Source organism: Peromyscus maniculatus, chromosome X (genome assembly GCF_049852395.1).
Source record: "Peromyscus maniculatus bairdii isolate BWxNUB_F1_BW_parent chromosome X, HU_Pman_BW_mat_3.1, whole genome shotgun sequence".
Classification (NCBI taxonomy): Eukaryota; Metazoa; Chordata; class Mammalia; order Rodentia; family Cricetidae; genus Peromyscus; species Peromyscus maniculatus.
In genome coordinates, this window is record NC_134875.1 from 79,768,557 (window position 1) to 79,785,502 (window position 16,946).

Consider the following 16,946-nt stretch of genomic DNA (forward strand, 5'->3'; position numbering starts at 1 on the left):
GCCTTTAATCCCAGCACTCGGGAGGCAGAGCCAGGCGGATCTCTGTGAGTTCGAGGCCAGCCTGGGCTACCAAGTGAGTCCCAGGAAAGTCGCAAAGCTACACAGAGAAACCCTGTCTCAAAAAAACCAAAAAAAAAAAAAAAATATTTTAATAACATAAGGCTTTTCATGACAGTGAGACACGTCTGCTTCTGGAAGCACCAGTTTACTTTAAAAAAGGATGATAGGCATCAATAAACCTCCATCTGGAGTTTGCTTTCAATGTGGCAAAGCTAGCCATTTGGGCAAGAAACTGCCCTTGCCTTGACTGCTGACATTATGCTGTCCAAACTGGACAAGCAGGACACAAAAGAAGGTGACTACCAAACTTGCCAAGACATGGTAGGACAGTCCTTCAGAATTTCCTGCTTTATACAAAATTGTCAGAATATTCTAGGCCTGTAGGCCGAAGATGGATGCCCCAATGTTGCAGAGGAACCTTGGGTGACTGTCCAGGCAGACAATGTCTCTGTTGTCTCTATAGTTTTGGAAGTTTCTTGCTCTGCAATTCCTTCCCAAGTCTCTGATGGGGTTAAAGATTAGATAGTTATAGTTACAGTTTTCCTTAGTTAGGATAGAAAGTAAATTAGATACAAAACTTTGGACTCAGCAAGATAGGATAGATAATGAAGTATTTTCTCTGAATTTGCCAAATACTAATGGACTGGACATTGTGAATGTGTTTCTTACTTGATAGTTGTTCTTATTTAATATAGTTTCATTTTGTTAAAACTAATACCTTTTTGTTCTTATTGCATATAGTTTCACTATGTTGAAGTTAAAAACCTTTCCTTTTTATTTAGAGAAAAAGGGGGAAATGTTGCAGGGGAGATTTGTTTGTTTTCACTCCAAGACCACCCATGGAGTGGACCATAGAGTTTTCTGGCCAACTCAGAGGAGAGAGAAGGATGCAGAGAATAAAGAGAGGCTAAAGAGATGCTTGGTCTTTTTGATTGGAAGGGTGGAGAAGGGGATGAAGTGATCTTTGCTCCGTCACTCATTCCATGAATCAGTCAGGTTTATCCCCTGTTATTTGACTCCCGAGCTTTATTGAATAATGAAATATTAAAAGAAGCTGCAATAGGCCTTATCATAGTACCTTCTCTACCAGCAGTGTATGAAAGACCTTCTTCCACATCCTCTCTAGGATTCACTGTCATTATTGTATTTTATTTTAGTAAAGGGTATATAGTAGTATTGAGTTCTCTTTTGTTTTTATATAGCCCAGAGTGGCCTCCAAGGGTGGCCTTGAACACCTGATCCTCCTGCTTCTACCTTTCAAGTGTTGGAATTATAAGCATGCAACACCATACCTGATTTATGTAGTGTCGGGGAGAGAACCCAGAGCCTTGTGCATGCTGGGAAAACACCCGGCCATCTCACCTAAATTCCCAGTCCCTAAATAAAGTGTTTTAGAGTTTCATATCTTTGAGGTTTTCATTTATGCAAGCATAATTTGTTGAAAATGCTATTCGCTGGATTTGCAGAGTAGTTCATACTTGTAATCCTAAAACTCAGGAGACTGAGGCAGAGGAATCATCTCAAGTTTGAGGCCAGTCTGGACTATATGAAACCCTGTTTCAGAAACCTTCAGGACAGCCAGAGCTGTTACACAGAGAAACTCTGTTTCGGGGAGGAAAAAACCCCACAAAACATATACCAGTGTTCAGTTCATCATTCTTTGGAATCTTTGAGAAACTGAAGGTTTTATGATTTTATATTATTTTATGTATTACTAATAGTAAGTAATGTACTTTCAAGTATAATGTTTGCTTAAATATTTTGGTGTTTTTAAGATGGTGTCTCTGGGCTGGAGAGATGCTCAGAGGTTAAGAGCACTGACTGCTCTTCCAGAAGTCCTGAGTTCAATTCCCAGCAACCACATGGCGGCTCACAACCATCCATAATGAGATCTGGTGCCCTCTTCTGGCCTGCAGTCATATATGCTGTATACATAATAAATAAATAAATAAAAAATAATAAATAAATAAATAAATAAATCTTTAAAAAAAAGATGGTGTCTCATGTAAACCAGGTTGGCCTGGAACTCTATGTAGGTGAGGCTGACCTTGAACTCTTGATCCTCTTTCTCCTGTACCACCACCTACAGCTTAAATCTTATAAAATACTAAACTTTAAGGATAATTTTTAAGAAAGACTATTTGAGTCAGTTGTGATGGCTTACCATGTAATCTTGGTACTCAGGTGGCTAAGGCATAAGAATTTTGAGTTTCTGGCCCATCTGAGCTGCCAGATAACATCTTATCTCAAAAGAAAAAAAAGTATCAGGTACAGCTCCTAAAATTTTTTTGTAGGGTTTCTCTGTGTAGTTTTGGTGCCTGTCCTGAATCTTGCTCTGTAGACCAGGTTGGCCTCGAACTTACAGAGATCCACCTGCCTCTGCCTCCCGAGTGCTGGTAAGGCGTGTGCCACCACTGCTTGGCTATATTTTCTTTTTTAAAAAGATTAATTAGTTTATTTTTACTTCTATGTTTCTGTATCTGCATGAGTTCATATGTTCATCACATGTGTGCAGACATCTAAAGAGGCCAGAGGGCATTGGAGTCACAGGAAGTTGTGAGCCACCACTCCATCCCCTGGGATTCATATATTCTGTGTACCTGTGCTTGGTGGGCTTGATTTAAGAAAGTTACTTTGCAAGCTAGTGGTGAATGCCTTTAATCCCAGCACTTGGAAGGCAGAGGCAGATCTCTGTGAGTTCAAGACCAACCTGGTCTACATAGTGAGTTCCAGGACAGCCAAGGCTGTTATACAGAGAAACCCTGTCTCAAACCGCCCCCTCACACACACACAAAGAAAGTTGCTTTGCTAAAGTAACTTTTTAACATGTACTTACTTATTTTATTGTGCAAGTTTGCATGCACCACAGCACATGTGTGGAGGTCAGAGGACAAGTTCTAATTGGTTCTCTCCTTTTACCTTAGATTCCTGGGATCAAACTGAGGTTGTCAGTCCTAAAGGAATTTTTTGGTTTTATTGTATTTTTTGCTGCTGCTGCTGCGGACTCCCCCCTTCCCAAACACTTCTTTCTGAAACAAGGTTTCTCACTACTGTAGACCAGATCTGGCCTCGAACCCACAGAGATCCACCTGTCTCTGCTCTTAAAGTGCTAAGAATAAATAAGTAAAGGAGTGTGCCCAGATGTTTATTTATTTTTTTCTTTTGTTGTTGTTTTTTAGATACTGTTTTGGTAGGAATTGTAGGTTAGCCTCAAACTTAGAAACTTGCCTTTACCTCCTGAGTGCTGGGATAATAGGCATATGTCACCACACCTCTTTGTGGTTTTTATTGTTATTCTTGATATTTGAGGTTGGCGTCTTACTGTGTTGCCCACCATGGTGTTGGGCTGTTGGGCTCAGGAGATCCTCTTATTTTAACTTTCTGGGTAGCTGCAGTTATAAACAAGACCTGCTAAACCCAACTCTAAATGTCAAGTTGAGTATAGTCACAAAATCCCATTCTGTCTTTTGTAGATGGTGTTGTCTGAGAAGGTTAGTCAGCTGATGGAATGGACCAACAAAAGACCTGTCATAAGAATGAATGGAGACAAGTTCCGTCGCCTTGTTAAAGCTCCACCAAGAAATTACTCTGTTATTGTCATGTTCACTGCTCTCCAACTTCATAGACAGTGTGTCGTGTGCAAGTATGATCTTTCATCTCCATTTGAAATTTAATAACTTTTTGGTTTTTAACTATTTTTCTATCTCAGAAGAGTCAAATTTGTGTAGTGAGTTTGTTAGCAAAGTGTATACCTTACTCAAGGGGTAAATAATAACAGACAATACTACTGTTTTTTTTTAAAGATTTATTTTTTATGTATTTTATGTATATGAGTGTTCTGTCTTCATTCATGCCAGAAGAGGGACTCAGATCCCATTACAGATAATTGTGAGCCACGGTGTGATTGCTAAGAATTGAATTCAAGACCTCTAGAAGAGCAGCCAGTGCTCTTAATCACTGAACCATCTCTCCAGCCCCCAATAATTCTGTTTTATAATCAGTCTTGGTTGTGCATATTGGTAGTGGAGAAAGAATAAAATATTGTAGCTATCATGAATTATTTAAAAATCAAAGAACTACCATTTGAATTGATAACCAATTTCTATGCTAGTTGCATATGTTACATATGTGTACACATGTGTGAGTGAGTGCATTCATACCACTGTGCACATGTGGAGACGAGAACAACTTTCAGAAGTCAATTCTGTCTTTCCACCATAGATTCCAGGGATAAAACACAAATCAACAAGCTTACATGGCAAGTACTTCCACCCACTGAGTATCTTCCGGCCCCATGTTATGAGTAGTTTCAGGCTGAGGATCTAGCTCAGGATATCAGGGTAGAACACTTACCTAGCATTAGAAGTCCTGGATTCAGTCCCCAGTGCTGCAAAAGAAAGGGTTTATAAGTGCTTTCAATTTCACAGTTTTTTTTTCCTTTTGAGATTTTATTTTATATTTCTGACACTCAGAAAGATTTACTTTTATTCGGTTGAAGAATGTTTGGGATACTGAACAAAATATACAAAATGTAGCTAGAGAATAGATTTGTGCATGTCAAATTGAAATAGGCTCTGGGTTTAATCTCCAGCACTAAAATACATACAAAACAGAAGAGGATGGAGTTAAAAGTTTATCACAGTTGGAAAAAATGTTTTCTAGTTGGGCGGTGGTGGCACATCCCTTTAATCCTAGCACTTGGGAGGCAGAGGCAGGTGAATCCAGGCCATCCTGGTTTACAAAGTGAGTTCCAGGACAGTCAGAGCTGTTACCCAGAGAAACTCTGTCTTGAAAAACAAAACAAAAAAAATATTTTCTAGCAGAATAAGAATTAAAAAATAAAACAGCAACACTAGAACCCCAAAACTTTCTTCGATAAATAGTTATAAGTTTATGCATTTATGTTACTTAGACTTAACCCCAAAGGATTGAAAAGGTATATATGGGGAAAACACATAAATAAACAGATCTTTAAAATGAAAACATAAGAGGAAAATTCAAGGATAACTCAAGGCTTCAGTTCATCTCAAGTTCCTAGATTTTTCTTGTCACTTACCATAATAACTCATCTGATTGTATTTTTACTTAGCAAATAGTATATGTGCTTCAGAGTATGTGTGAAGGTTTGCACTTGTGTTCATATGTGTGCACCGGAGGGTAGAGGCCAGTGTTTGGTGTCATCTTCAGAAGTGCTGTCTACCTCCTTTGAAGCAGGGTCTCTCCTCTGCCTGGAGCACACTGGTTCGGCTGGGCTAGCTAACCAGCCAGCCCAAGGGATCCACTTGTGTCTGCTTCCCAAGTACTGCAGTTACAAGAACGCACCACCACCCTTGCTTTTTAAACATGGCTCCTGGGAAATGAACTCATGTCTTTATACTTTCCAGGCAAGCACTTGACTGAGTCATCTCCTCAGCCTCCAGGTTGTATTTGTAAATCGTAGACAGGGTCTGGCTGTGGAGCCCTGGCTGTCCCGAAACCTGCTGTAACAGCAGGCAGGCTTTAACGTTAGCAGTCCTCCCTTCTTCGCCTCCTGAGCGAAGCTGGGATTACAGGCCTGTGCCAATGGGTCTGTCTGGCTACCTGCTTTAGATTTTTTAGACAGGCTGTTAGATCTTCTTTGCCTGATGATTTAGGGTCTCAAAATTGTGACAGTTTGGGGTATAGATCAGTGTTAGATTCCTGCCTAGAATGTGTGGGACCCTGGATTCCATCCTCAGCACCAAAACCAAAAAAATATGTGGACACGGTGTATGGTCATATATGCCCATAATCCTTCCTGCTGAGTTGTCTGAAACAGAAGGAGCATTTGAGAGCAGTAGTGTGAGTCTAGGCTGAGCAACTTAGCAAGACCCTGTTTGCAAAACAAAAAACAAAAGTGAAAGCAGCACATTGGCTGGAGAGAGAACGCAGCTGGTAGAGCCCATGATTACTCTTGCGGAGGACCCAATTTCAGTCCCAGGAACCCATGTTGTGCAGCTCACAACCTACCTGTAACTCCAGTTTCAGGTGGATCTGATGCCTCTGGCCTCAGTGGGCACTGGCACCCCCACACAGACACACATAAATGAATCCTTTAGTCCCAGGACAGCCAGAGCTATACAAAAAAACCCTGTCTCGAGGGGGAAAAAGCACTAAAGGGGAAAGCCCCCACAACTTATAGAGGATATTAGCTGGGTTTGTTTTTTCAGTGACTGCCAAAAATGTTTTGCAGCCTGGCTGTAGTGGTGAATGCCTTTAATCCCAGCACTCGGGAGACAGAAACGGGCAGATCTCTGTAAGTTCAAGGCCAGCCTACAGAATGAGTTCCAGAATAGCCAGGACTACATAGTAAGACCCCTTCTTGAAAAGAATTTTTTTAGATGTATTTATATATACTGTGTTCTGGCTGCATGCCAGAAGAGGGCGCCAGTTCTCATTACAGATGGTTGGGAGCCACCATGTGGTTGCTGGGACTTTAACTCAGAACCTCTGTTAAAAAGAAATTTTTAAAAACTTGTTTTGGGGGCTGGAGAGATGGCTTAGTAGTTCAATTCCCAGCACCACATGGCAGCTCACAACTGTCTGTAACTCCAGTTCCAAAGGGATCTAATACCCTCACACAGAATATATACAGGCAAAACACCAGTGCACATTAAATAAACAAATGAACCTAAAAAAAAGAAAACATTATTTTGGGATTCAAAAATAAACCATATAAAGGTATATAGCATGAAATGTAATTACTAATTTCTAATGAGATCTCCAACACTTAGATATAAGGCTCCTTTTATACGTAGACAAAGTGTGTTCTAACCTTATCAACTATACCTGACTTACTTGCCAATAACATTTTTTTTCCGAGACAGGGTTTCTAACTGTGTAACAGCCCTGGGTGTCCTGGATCTCAATCTGTAGATCAGGCTGGCCTTGAACTCAGAGATCTGCTTGCCTCTGCCTCTGAGTTCTGGGATTAAAGGCATGCACTGCCACCACCACCTGGCTTGCCAATAATTTTTAATATTTCTTTCACTAAAAATTGCCATTATGCTTGGCAGTTGTGGTACATGCCTTTAATCCCAGGATTCAGGAGGCAAAGGCAGGTGAATTTCTGAGTTCGAGGCCAGCCTGGTCTATAGAGTGAGTTCCAGGACAGCAAGGACTACACAGAGAAACCCTGTCTTGAAAAAAACAACAAAAATTGCTATTACTTAATTAGGTTTTGTTTTACTGCTGATAAGCTGGGTTGATTTTTAAATTGTTTCATATATTTTTTTTTGTTTTATTCCCCACCAATCTGATTCCATTCAGGCAAGCTGATGAAGAATTCCAGATTCTGGCAAACTCTTGGCGATACTCCAGTGCATTTACCAACAGGATATTTTTTGCCATGGTGGATTTTGATGAAGGTTCTGATGTATTTCAAATGGTAAGATGTTTGGTTTCTTCTTTTGTACAGGAATAAAGTATGGATAAAGCAAACAACCATTTTGGTGATTACAAGAAGTTAAACAACAGGGCTGGAGGGATGGTTACTTAGTTAAGAGCACTTGTTCCTCTTGCAGAGGACCTGGGTTTGGTTGCCAGAACCTACATGGCAGTTCAGATCCATCCATAACTCCAGTTCCAGCAGATCTGATAACCTTCTATCTTCTACGGGCACCAGGCATACATGTGGTACACATTCATACATGCAAGCAAAACACTAATACACATAGAATAAATAAATCTAAAAATATTGTTAGGTTAAATAGGAATACTTTAATATAAAAGGAAGAGTAGTTAGTGAACTAAAAGCAAAATTTGACTAATCAAAAGTAGTAACCAGTGGCGCACACCTTTAATCCCAGCACTTGGGAAGCAGAGGCAGGCGGATCTCTGTGAGTTCGAGGCCAGCCTGGTTCCAGTAAAGGCGCAAAGATACACAGAGAAACCCTGTCTCGAAAAACCAAAAAAAAAAAAAAGGTAGTAACCAATGCCAACCTACTAAGTAAAATGGGCAGTAAGCAACATCCACACACTTTTAAGTTTGTTGTTGTGTGGCATGGTCTGTGTAACATAGGCTGGATACAAACTTCCAATCCTTCCTCCTCCATCTCCCAAGTGTTGGAACTGTAGGTGTTCATTACCCTACCTAAAAACTTACACACATACACACTCAAACACACAAATTGTGTGTGGTGTGTGTGTGTGTGTAAAAAGCAGAGAGGAATTTGTTCAATGTGGGAAGAACAGATAATTAGTGACACCCACTACTGGTACTAGTTTAAACAGAAGAATTGGCGCACAGGGAAAGAAGTGTATGTAATTAAACAGCCAGGTCAAGGTGTCATCTGATCATTGTCTCAGTTCCGGTTCATCAAGATGGTCAATCCAAGATCATCTCTGCCACAGAATGCAGCCTTGCCTTCCAGATAATTACCTTATTTGGCAGAAGGGTGTTGTTGTCCTTCAAGGATTTGTTTTTCAGGGAATTCCACTTATACATATTTTTATTGTAAACATATAAAGAATAAGCCAGAGACAGTAACTTGTGTCTATACTCCTAGCAGTTGGGAGGTGGCTGTCCTGGAACTTGCTATGTAAACCAGACTGATCTTCAAACTCACAAAGATCTACCTGCCTCTGTCTCCCCAGTGCTGGGGTTACAGGTGTGTGACCCCATGTCTGGTGTTTTATTTCAAGACAGGGTCTCACTAAGTTGTTCAAGCTTGTCTTGAACTCAGTTTATTGCTCAAACAGTCCTTAACCTGAACTCTTCCCATTTTAGTAACATGAGGTTGTTATAGCTATGTAAATAATTTTAGGTGTCATGAATGCATACTTAATTTTTTAATAGAATCTTTGAACAATCTAAAATAACTGGTATGGGAAATTTCCTATTCAAGTTGAGAAAATTGTACATTACCTAGAAATTTCTATGTGGATAATAAAATGTAATTGTTACAGTCACAGGTAGCCTTGTGTTCGAAAGCCTGCTCTATAACTCCCCTTAAGACAAATTTCAACTATATGATCATGATCTTTATATATTGAAAATCCTAAATTTCTACCAAGCATAGTGGTACATGTTTTTAATCCTAGCACTCAGGAAGCAGAGACAGGAGGATTATTGCAAGTTCAAGGCCAGCCTGGATGACACAGCAAAACCCTGTCTTAAAAAAGTTCTAAATTTTAAATTTATTATTTGCCATCAAGATTATTTTCTTGGTAACTTATGTTTCCATGGCTACTCTTTATTCAGCTAAACATGAATTCTGCTCCAACTTTCATCAACTTTCCTCCAAAAGGAAAACCCAAAAGGGCCGATACGTATGAGTTGCAGGTGCGAGGGTTTTCAGCTGAGCAGATTGCCCGGTGGATCGCTGACAGAACGGATGTCAATGTAAGTTTCTCTCCTTTACAAAAAGTTGTTTTTGTTTTTTTTTTACTGTCTTTGAATCTAAACGGGATCATAGCTGGTTTTGTCTTCATGTTACTGAGATGGAATAATTTGACGGTTCTTTCATAAGTAGCATTTGACAGCATTGTCTTGATAAAGAGTAAAATTATAAAATACCTTGTCTTAGCCTGTTTAGTTCAGACTAGAAACCATTTTCCTGACCGTAAGTGTGTGTTGACAAACATTTCTTATTCTAAAAGGTATTGTGTCTTGATTAACCGAAATAATACTTTGCCTATAACATGTTGTTTCTAGGATATAGTTTAGACTGTTTGATTGGAGTAAAATGGTAAAAAAAAAATAGTATTTTTACCTGAAAATACATTTTTGAGTGCTTTCATTTCATTATTATTAATAGAAAATAAATTTTATATTTTAGAATGTTTTTCTCTCTCCTTTCCATTAGATTAGAGTAATTAGACCTCCAAATTATGCTGGACCCCTAATGCTGGGATTGCTTCTGGCTGTTATTGGTGGACTTGTGTATCTGCGAAGAAGCAATATGGAATTCCTCTTTAATAAAACTGGATGGGCTTTTGCAGCTTTGGTAAGTGAACTGAAGGAGAAAAATTGATTGAAAAAGAACCTAATCTGTATTCTTTACCTTTTTCTTTTTCTTTCTTTCTTTATTTTGTGTGTAGGCCACAGATTGACATTGGGTATCTTCCTCAGTCCCTTCTTCAACTTACTTTTTTTTGAGATAGGGGTCTCTGTGAACCCAGAGTTCACCAGTGATCCCCAGAGATCCTCCTGTCCCCATATCCCTAATGCTGAGTTACAAGCACATATACTGCAACCAGAACTTTTTCTTGGGTTCTATTAGCTTTCATCTATGTGAAAAATAGCTTTTTTGTAGTGTGTGTGTGTGTGTGTGTGTGTGTGTGTGTGTGTGTATGTGTGTATGTGTATAAATATGTTTGTGTACATATGTTTGTGTACATACATACAACTGCACATGCATCGGCCGGAGAAGGATGACCAGAGTCATTCTCTATTGTTCTCTGCCTTTTTTAAAAATCCTCCTGAGACAGGGTTTCTCTATGTATCCCTGGCTGTCATGGAACTCACTCTGTAGACCAGGCTGGCCTATTTTGGCTCTCTCTTTTGGGGGCCCTTCATCCAGCTCTCAAATCACACACAGAGAGACTTACAATTACTTATAAACACCCAGCCTTGTCTTGGCTTGTTGCTGTCCAGTTTTCTTAACTTTAAATTAGCCCAGCTACCTTTTACTTCTGGCCTTTTCCCATTCTCTTACTTCTGCAAATCTTGCTCTTACTCCATTGCTGGTTGTGTAGCTGGGTGGCTGGCTACTTCTTTTCTTTTCCCTCTATTTATTCTCTCTGCCTGTCAGCCCCACCTATCTGTTCTCCTGCCTTGCTAGTAACCATTCAGCTCTTTATTAAACCATCAGGTGTTTAGACGGATACAGTAACACAACTTCATGCAACAAATGCAACATAAACAAAAGTAACACACCTTAAAATAATATTCTGGGCTGGTGATACGGCTCAGTGGTTAAGAGCACCGACTGTTCTTCCAGAGGTCCTGAGTTCAAATCCCAGCAACCACATGGTGGCTCACAGCCACTTGTAATGAGATCTTGTGCCCTCTTCTGGCCTGCAGGGACATATGCAGGCAGAATACTATATACATAATAAATAAATAAATCTTAAAAAAATCATTCATTAATCAAGAAAATGCCCTATAGATTTTGAAAAAAAAGAAAGAAAAAAATAATATTCTACAACAGGCCTCGAACTCACAGAGATCTGCCTGCCTCTGCCTCTCGAGTGCTGAGATTAAAGGCATGTGCTGCTGCCGTCACCACCACCACCTGGCTCCACCTTATTTTGCTAGACTGGATCTTGCACTGAACCTGAAGCTCCCCATTTGGGCTAGGCCAGCTGGCCAAAAAGCTCTCAGGATCTGCCTGTCTCTGTTTCTCAACACAAGGACTCCAGGATGTACAGCCATGGCTGGCTTTGGGAGCTGGGGATTTAGACTCAGGTCCTCTTGTTTTCACAGCAGGCAATTTCCCCACTGAGCTGTCTCCTCAGCCCCATTTTTGTTTTGGTGAATGTGCATGTTGGTGCTTGTTTGTGTAGGTGTGTGTGGAGGCCAGAGGTGAACCCCAGGTGTTATTCCTCAGGATCCATCTACCTTGGGGGTTGTTGTTGTTGTTTTCAGAAGGTGTCTCACTGATTTGAGCGAGGTTGGCTGGAGGCCAGAAGAAGGCACAGGATCCCTTGAAGTAATAGGTTGTTGTGAACCGCCTGGTGGAGGTTCTGGGAACCAAACTCCACTGCTTTGCAAGAGAAGCAAATGCTCTTAACTGCTGAGCCATCTCTCCAGCCACATGCCCTCAGCTTTTTTATTTGGATTCTGGAAATTGAACTTAGGTCATTGTTTTGATTGCTTTTCTGTTGCACCTAACCAGGGCAACTTTATAAAAGAAAGCAGGGAGCTGGGTGGCAATGGTGCACGTCCTTTAATCCCAGCACTCAGGAGGCAGAGCCAAGCAGATCTCTGTGAATTCGAGGCCAGCCTGGTCTACAGAGCGAGATCCAGGATAGGCACCAAAACCACACAGAGAAATCCTGTCTCGGGAAAAAAAAAAACCAAAAAAGTAAAAAAAAGAAAGAGAAAAGAAAAGAAAAGAAAGCAGAGCTACAGTTCATGATGGTGGAGTGAAGGAACAGCTGAGAGCCCATATCTCTATCCACAATCAGGAGGCATAAAGTACACTGGGAATGACACAACTCTTTTAAACTTCAAAGCTCACCCTCCTCCAAAAAGGCCACACCTCCAAATCCTTCCCCAACAGTTCTGTCTACTGGATACCAAGAGTTTATGGGTCTGTTTTAGTCAGTGTTCTATTGCTGTGAAGCAGTAGACCACAGCAACTCTTATAATGAAAAGCATTTAATTGGGGCTTGCTTGCAGTTCAGAGGCTCCGTCCATTATGAACATGGCGAGAAGCATAGTGGCACACAGGCAGACATAGTGCTGGAGGGAGCTGAGAGTTCTACATCTGAATCAGCAGGCAGCAGGAAGAGAGAGAGCCACTAGGCCTGGTTTGGGCTTCTGAAACCTCAAAGCCTACCCCAAGTGACACACTTCCTCCAACAAGGCCACATGTTCTAATCCCTTCAAATAGTGACACTCTCTGTAGCTGGAAGATTTCTTGTGTCCTGTCCTGACAAATTTCTCCCACTTGTGTCCCCCAAGTAAACACACAGAGGTTTATATTAATTACAACTGCATGGCCATGGATAAAGCCTTTTGCTAGCTAGCTCTTTATCTTAAATTAGCCCATAACTATTAATCTATGTATCCCCACATGTTCCATGGCTTTACCTGTGTCCCATTACATGCTGCTTCTTGGGTGGCAGGATGGCATCTCTCTCTGCCTTCTTCCTGTCTCTCTCTTTGAATCTCCCACCTGCCTCTAAGCTGCCTTCCCATAGACCAAACAGCTTTATTTATCAACCAATCAGAGAACACATGTTTGCAGCATACAGAAAGACATTTCATCCCCATCAACTCCTTATGAGCTATGGGGGCCATTTTCATTGAAATCACCACAGGGGTTCATTCTCATTCAAAACTACCACATTCCACTCTCAGACCCCACCCCATAGACTTATGGCCATATCATAATACAAAATGCATTTAGTACAAATTCAAAAGTCCCCATGTTCATTTATCACCCTCCAATATGTGGGTCCCCTGGAGATGAAATACATTGTCAGGCATTTGTGGCAAATACCTTTATATGCAAAGCCATATCTCTGGTCCTAAAATTTTGTATATTGTTGCCGGGCAGTGGTGGCCCACACATTTAATCCCAGCACTCGGGAGGCAGAGCCAGGTAGAGCTCTGTAAGTTCGAGGCCAGCCTGGGCTACAGGGTGAGTTCCAGGACAGGCACCAAAACTACACAGAGAAACCCTGTCTCAGAAAAAAAAAAAGAAAGAAAGAATTTATTTGAAAAGTAAAAATGTCTTATGTTTCGTAAATGGATAAACATTTTCATGTACCTATTTATCTAGTCAATTGGGCTAGCTGGACCATAAATGTTCCATTTTTTTTCCCTAGTGTTTTGTACTTGCTATGACATCTGGTCAAATGTGGAACCATATAAGAGGACCGCCATATGCTCATAAGAATCCCCATACAGGACATGTGGTAAGAAGTTGGGAATTTCTTTGCATTTTATACCAAAGTTAATGTAATTACGTTTACCCTGTGAGGCCAGAGCCAGCATATACAGGAACTAGATAGAGTTTTGATTCTTTAGTCTCTGTTAAGGAACCCCAGTTACAATTAAAGCACACAGTACTCCAAAGTGGGATGTTCTTTATTCCATTTGTTGAGTTCTTTGAATAGGATGGCTAAGAAAGAAAGTCAGTCTCAAACTAAATACAAGAATTAATCAAGTATTGTGAACATCTGTCATTTTTAGGCACTGTGTAGGTACTATCAGATTTGGTAATTGATTGGAAAAATGTGGTCCCTGTTGTTATGTTTACATTGTTTTACCTCATAGTTTTATGCTCTTAAACATTAACTTTAAATTTACATCAATAAACCAAATCCAGCCAGGCAGTGGTGGCACACACCTTTAATATCAGCACTCAGGGATGCAGAGGCAGGTGGATCTCTGTGAGTTTGAGGCCAGCCTGGTCTACAGAGTGAGATCCAGGACAGGCACCAAAACAACACAGAGAAACCCTGTCTCAAAATACCAAAACAAACAAACAAACAAAAACACTGTTTTTCTCATACATTTTTGTTATTAATTTTTATACATAGTATAAATACAATGAAAGAAGTAAATAAATAATATAGAAATAGCTTTCAATAGCCTAACAAAGTATGGTACATGCTTATATACAGCAAGTGAATTGATAATTTTATAAGGTTTAACATATCATATTTTAGAGTTAGGACACTACAATTCAATGTATAATTTAAAGATTCCATTTTGTCTTCCTCTCCCAGAACTATATCCATGGAAGCAGCCAGGCCCAGTTTGTAGCTGAAACTCACATTGTTCTTCTGTTCAGTATCCTTTTACGATAAGTCTTTAGTGTTGGATTTTAATTTGCCTATTTTCTTACAATTTTCTTATGCTCTCTGTACAGATTTGGTTGGAGCTGCTGTCCTAGTGTAGGCATAAGACCCTTTGGAAATTCTATTGCTTATGTCTTCCTTCTTGACCCAGTAAGTTATAGACTAAGGAGAGGCAAATCTTCAGTCTGACAAGCCAGGTTGATTAGTTCATTGATGTATGGATTTAGAAGAAAGATGAGGCTTAGGTAATATTTAAAATGAAACATTAAGCCGGGTGTGGTGGTGCACACCTTTAATCTCAGCACTTGGGAGGCAGAGGCAGAAGGATCTTTGTGAGTTCGAGGCCAGCCTGGGCTACAGAGAGAGTTCAAGGGCACCCAGAGCTACACAGAGAAACCCTGTCTCAAAGAAATAAGAAATATCAAAAATAAATATAATGAAACATTATTTTAATAGGCTAAAGGCATAATTGGGGCTGAGATATACTTCAATGGTTTAGCACTTACCTGGCATGTATAAGTCCCTGAGTTCAATTCCTGGCATCCTTCAGAGAAAACCTAGATATAAAGAGCCACAGTAAGAAAAGGAAAAATACTGGAGAAGAGACATGGCTGAGTAACTTAACTTGAAAACAAAAACAAACCCAGCAGTGGGCTGGAGAGAAGGCCCAAGCAGTAAAGAGCTTGCCTACTGCCCACCCTGACAACTTGAGTTGGTTCTCCAGGACCGACATGGTGGAGGAAAGATCCAGTTTCTGTCAGTTGTCTTCTAAGCTCTACATATCTTCTGTGACACAAGTACACCTGTGTCACACACGCCCATATATACAGCAATCAATTAATTATCAACATGGAAAATGGACAGGTGCTCCTCACAAGAGGCTACTTAAGAGAAAGCAAAAGATGGCAGAGCTGAATATTGTCGGGGGGTATAGGGCCTCATCAGAACACCTGTTTCTCTCTTAGCACTGTAATTACACCCGCATGCAGCAGCATACAATGTGCATCATGCCCATAATTAACTTAGGAATGTAAAGTACAGGTGATGTTCTCTGTTCTCCTTGAACATACTGGTTTTGTTTTAAACATTGATACTGCTTATTTTATTATTCAACTATGTGATGTGCTTACTGTTTGTAGTAGTATTTCCATTTTGATTAATACAGTTACTGTTACTAAAATGATTAAGTATAAGGTCATGCCACATGAGGAATTTTCCCTTTTCATTAGAATAAGACAAAATTGTCTAGCTGAGTCATAATTTGTACTCTGAATATTAATTGTTGAAAATCTGAGAGGTTTTTGAGATTATTTTCCATTAAAAGTGAATTGCTATTGTCTTAAATGGTGTGGATTTCAAGTATGTCCTTTTCAGAGATGATAAAGTGCTAACAGTGACTACTTAGTATTTGTGTATGAAGGTGGAAAATTGCTGTGTTCAGGCAGTTTATTTCACGGTATGATATCCCAAAAGCTCATTTTATACTTTTTTTTTAAATGTATGCGTATTCTGTCTGCATGTATGCCTGCATGCCAGAAGAGGGCATCAGATCCCATTATAAACAGTTGTGAGTCAGCATGTGGTTGCTGGGAATTGAACTCAGGACCTCTGGAAGAACAGCAAGTGCTCTTAGCCACTGAGCCATCTCGCCAGCTCCAAATGCTCATTTTATATATAGGTGGGATTTGTGTTTTCTTGTTGTTGTTGCTGTTTTTCTTTTGTTTTGTTTTTTTGAGACAGAGTTTCACTGTATAGCTCTGACTATACTGGAACTCGCTCTGTAGACCAGGCTGGCCTCCAACTCACAGAGATCCTTCTGCCTCTGCCTCCTGAGTGCTGAGATTAAAGGCGTGCATCACCACTGCCAAGCATAGATGGGATTTTTTTTTCTTTTTTTCTTTTTTCCTTTTTTTTTGAGACAGGGTTTCTCTGTGTAGTTTTGGTGCTTGGATCTCACTCTGTAGACTAGGCTGGCCTCGAACTCACAGAGATCCACCTGGCTCTGCCTCCCAAGTGCTGAGATTTAAAAGCATGTGCCACCACCACCTGGCTCAACCTTACTTTTTAATTAATTCTTTATAGTAAATAATATTGTATAATATAAGAGTATTAGTTTTGGTTACTGTTTTAAAATTAAGACTTGAAGGTTTATATATAGTCATCTTAATTTTCTTCATGAGAAACTGGGAATAGGAAAGTGGCATGTCTTTTGTGGCTACGTGAATTCTCCTTAACCAGTTTTTCTAAGATGGTGGAGTTACCTTAGGCATGGTGCTTTTATGTGAAGCTGCTACCTCTGACTTGGACATTGGGAAGCGAAGGAGTAAGTCCCAGGGCACAGTGTTCCAATTCTGCCTTTAATGTAGGAAAAAACAATCTTCTCTAGTTAA

General features: G+C 40.2%; 1 protein-coding gene and 1 long non-coding RNA gene across 2 annotated transcripts in view; one reads left to right on the forward strand and one right to left on the reverse strand.

The window, feature by feature from the left end:
• Magt1 (magnesium transporter 1) overlaps positions 1–16,946 on the forward strand; it is a 44,544-nt gene that overhangs the window by 13,061 nt on the left and 14,537 nt on the right. Inside the window, exons 2-8 of the mRNA XM_006992605.4 lie at positions 3,534–3,703; positions 7,348–7,465; positions 9,281–9,421; positions 9,885–10,025; positions 13,579–13,668; positions 14,485–14,548; positions 16,805–16,879. Of these exons, the coding sequence (XP_006992667.1) occupies positions 3,534–3,703; positions 7,348–7,465; positions 9,281–9,421; positions 9,885–10,025; positions 13,579–13,668; positions 14,485–14,548; positions 16,805–16,879 (799 nt within the window). The remainder of the gene's footprint in view (positions 1–3,533; positions 3,704–7,347; positions 7,466–9,280; positions 9,422–9,884; positions 10,026–13,578; positions 13,669–14,484; positions 14,549–16,804; positions 16,880–16,946) is intronic.
• The window catches only part of LOC121825841 (uncharacterized), a 31,951-nt gene continuing 29,409 nt past the window's right edge, over positions 14,405–16,946 (reverse strand). The window contains exon 3 of the long non-coding RNA XR_013048062.1: positions 14,405–15,113. This is a non-coding gene — a long non-coding RNA (uncharacterized LOC121825841). The remainder of the gene's footprint in view (positions 15,114–16,946) is intronic.